We start from the raw sequence: 2,602 nt of genomic DNA on the forward strand, positions 1-2,602 counted from the left end.
AAAAAAAAAGCCCAACATTTTTCTGTAATCGACACAATTTACATAATCTCCGAGGCATTTTTCGACTCTGCATATCAGATGAGGGGCTAATCCGGTCTGAGAGAAACACAACGACCCAGCATAAAGACCGAGATAAGCCGTCTCTCCACTCCGCTCACAGGAATTGAACTCGGGTCATCTGCAGGTCTCCAACTCAAATAAACCAAGGGGCTTCTGGGGGTAGAGTCTGTATGAACCTTGACCGCGTCACATATTCCACACAAATCAGGTTTCAAGTGTTTCAATGATTACTACTTATCTAATCTTCTCCAACTTAATCAATAGCAGTTCTCAACATGAAAAGTTCTTCAGAACATTGGCTTCTTTTTACCTACTTTTTTCAACTCACACTTCGGCTAAAAGGTCCATGCGCGAAAAACATTCTGATAGTGTATTATCACCAAACTATGAGGTCAATTAGGGACCACAAAAAAACGTTCTCGGGGCATGAATTTACCCGCGGACCGAAAGTTTGAGAGACCACTGCTTTACACCGTGACAGAACAATGCTTCAATAGTACTAACACGAATTGCCAACTAATAATAATAGATAGCATTTGTATAGCGCAAGTCCTCACTCATCAGCAAGCTTCTAAACTATAACCCAAGCAGACCTGAGAGCATTATGAAGCAATCTCAACTTCCTGGGAAGCATACAGTGCCAGCAGCCATTTATAGGCGCTAAATCACTAATATACTGACACGATCTTTTGCTGTCATTGGCTGAGTACCCATTCCGAAGTGGGTGAAGTGAGGAAAATTTGAGTAAAGTGCCTTTCCCAAGGACACAACATCGAGCCCGCGGCTCGAACCCCCGAACCTGCAACTTCACGATAACGAGTCCGGTAGCCTAACTACTAGGCCACCGCAAGTGACGTCCGTCAGTCTACAAACCTTGAAGAAGGCAATGATGTTGTTTATGCCTATTCTGTAGCCCAGCAACATGCCTACGTTGCGGCAATCCGAAGGGTCGATTCCCATGAGGAGGGCAACGGGATACAGGACATATGAAGAAATGAGCTGAGGAAAAAGAAAAAGTTGAGAATTATGATTGTATTGTTTGAGCCGTCATAATATATTGTGCCAGTCTATGTTGCCAGTACCACTCTAAACTGGCAATCTCTGTTTTTATGTCACTTCTGAATAATGCGGTAAAGAATCTTTGTATTTCATGTAAAGACATGAGGATAACAACTCGTATGTGGACAAAACAAGGAATATTGAGGAGTGCTTCAGAATATCGGAATAACCGACTGCTTTTAAAAAAAATGTAGATTGCTTTCCCCGTCGTCGACACAGTTTAGATCATTAAGGAGGTGGGATTCAACACAGCCTGTCAATGCCAAGCCAAGGTCAGAAGGATACAACGTCCCACCAGAAAGGCCAAGATGATGTCAAAAATTCTCCCCTTACGGGAATCGAACTCGGGTCTTGTGCAATCGACTGAAAAACACTTACCCGCTACACCACAGACGTCCGTCCTATTGTAGTGAGGCAACATCGACGTCCTTGGTTTTTGTTAACTTATGTCCTCTGATCTGTCTGTCTGTTTATTTGTGTATGATAATACAGCCGATCCTGCTCTTACGGCCACCTATCATAGGCAATCACCTGTCCAAGTGACAAATGCCCCCCCCCCACCACCCTCCCAGTCCCACACGCACCCTTTGCATTTTCCATGTAGTATCATAATGACACTATCCAAAACGTCCCCCTGTCTAAGAAAACCACTGTCCTCTCCGACTACAAATGGATGCTCTTCTTGAGCAGGTTCCAGTATCATAACTATTGTGTGTGTGTGTGTGTGTGTGTGGCTCTTTTAGCCTATGCAGACGGTAAATTTAGCTTAACATGGTCTCACTGTTGTCTTCATGCAGCTTCTTTCATGGCTGAATCTTCCTAATACATGTAATTCCTACGTTTGAAGTGCAGATTCTGTCGCAGTGCTTGCATGTCAGTGGGGTGAATCGAAGCTCTGCATTTCCGCTGTTTTCCTTTCATTACTACTGTAATTATCGTACTAACCTCAATTGTGAGTTTGCGAATCCCAACGCGGTCACCAATCCAAGAAAGGGTGTGGTTTATCCAAGAGATGGCGGTGAAAAAGGCAAAGCCAACCACAGCAACGTTGCCAACCAGTGCCAGCATGTTAGTCGCACCGGCTTGGGCGGCGTCCATCAGGCCCGTGTATTGCCTGGAACATGAAACCAAAACAAACTTAGATAGATAGATAGATAGATAGATAGATGGATAGATAGATAGATAGATAGATAGATAGATAGACTGCTTCTTTCATTGTCAGGATAAACACTTATTGAACACCCATAACATCATGACACCGGCCAAGACGCCCACATGTCTAAAAAAAACTGTGTGTCTCCTCCGTACTGGGTGACAATCTTGGACGATTTCGACGGTACACTCCTGATAGACTCAAACTCACCCCTTCAATAAAGATCCCACCAGTCACACCCATTGACTCGATGGGCGATATATAGATAAATAGAAATAGATAGATAGATAGATAGATAGATAGATAGATAGATAGATAGATAGATAGATA

The 2,602-nt window shown here is 43.5% G+C and overlaps 1 protein-coding gene across 1 annotated transcript in view; it reads right to left on the reverse strand.

Annotated features, from left to right (window-relative positions):
* The window catches only part of LOC101845913 (solute carrier family 28 member 3), a 33,850-nt gene that overhangs the window by 2,294 nt on the left and 28,954 nt on the right, over window positions 1-2,602 (reverse strand). Inside the window, exons 10-11 of the mRNA XM_005096156.3 lie at window positions 2,065-2,233; window positions 934-1,059 (exon numbers count right to left, since the gene is read on the reverse strand). Coding sequence (XP_005096213.2) covers window positions 934-1,059; window positions 2,065-2,233 — 295 coding nt within the window. The remainder of the gene's footprint in view (window positions 1-933; window positions 1,060-2,064; window positions 2,234-2,602) is intronic.

This window comes from Aplysia californica, unplaced genomic scaffold (assembly GCF_000002075.1).
Source record: "Aplysia californica isolate F4 #8 unplaced genomic scaffold, AplCal3.0 scaffold00122, whole genome shotgun sequence".
Lineage (NCBI taxonomy): Eukaryota > Metazoa > Mollusca > Gastropoda > Aplysiida > Aplysiidae > Aplysia > Aplysia californica.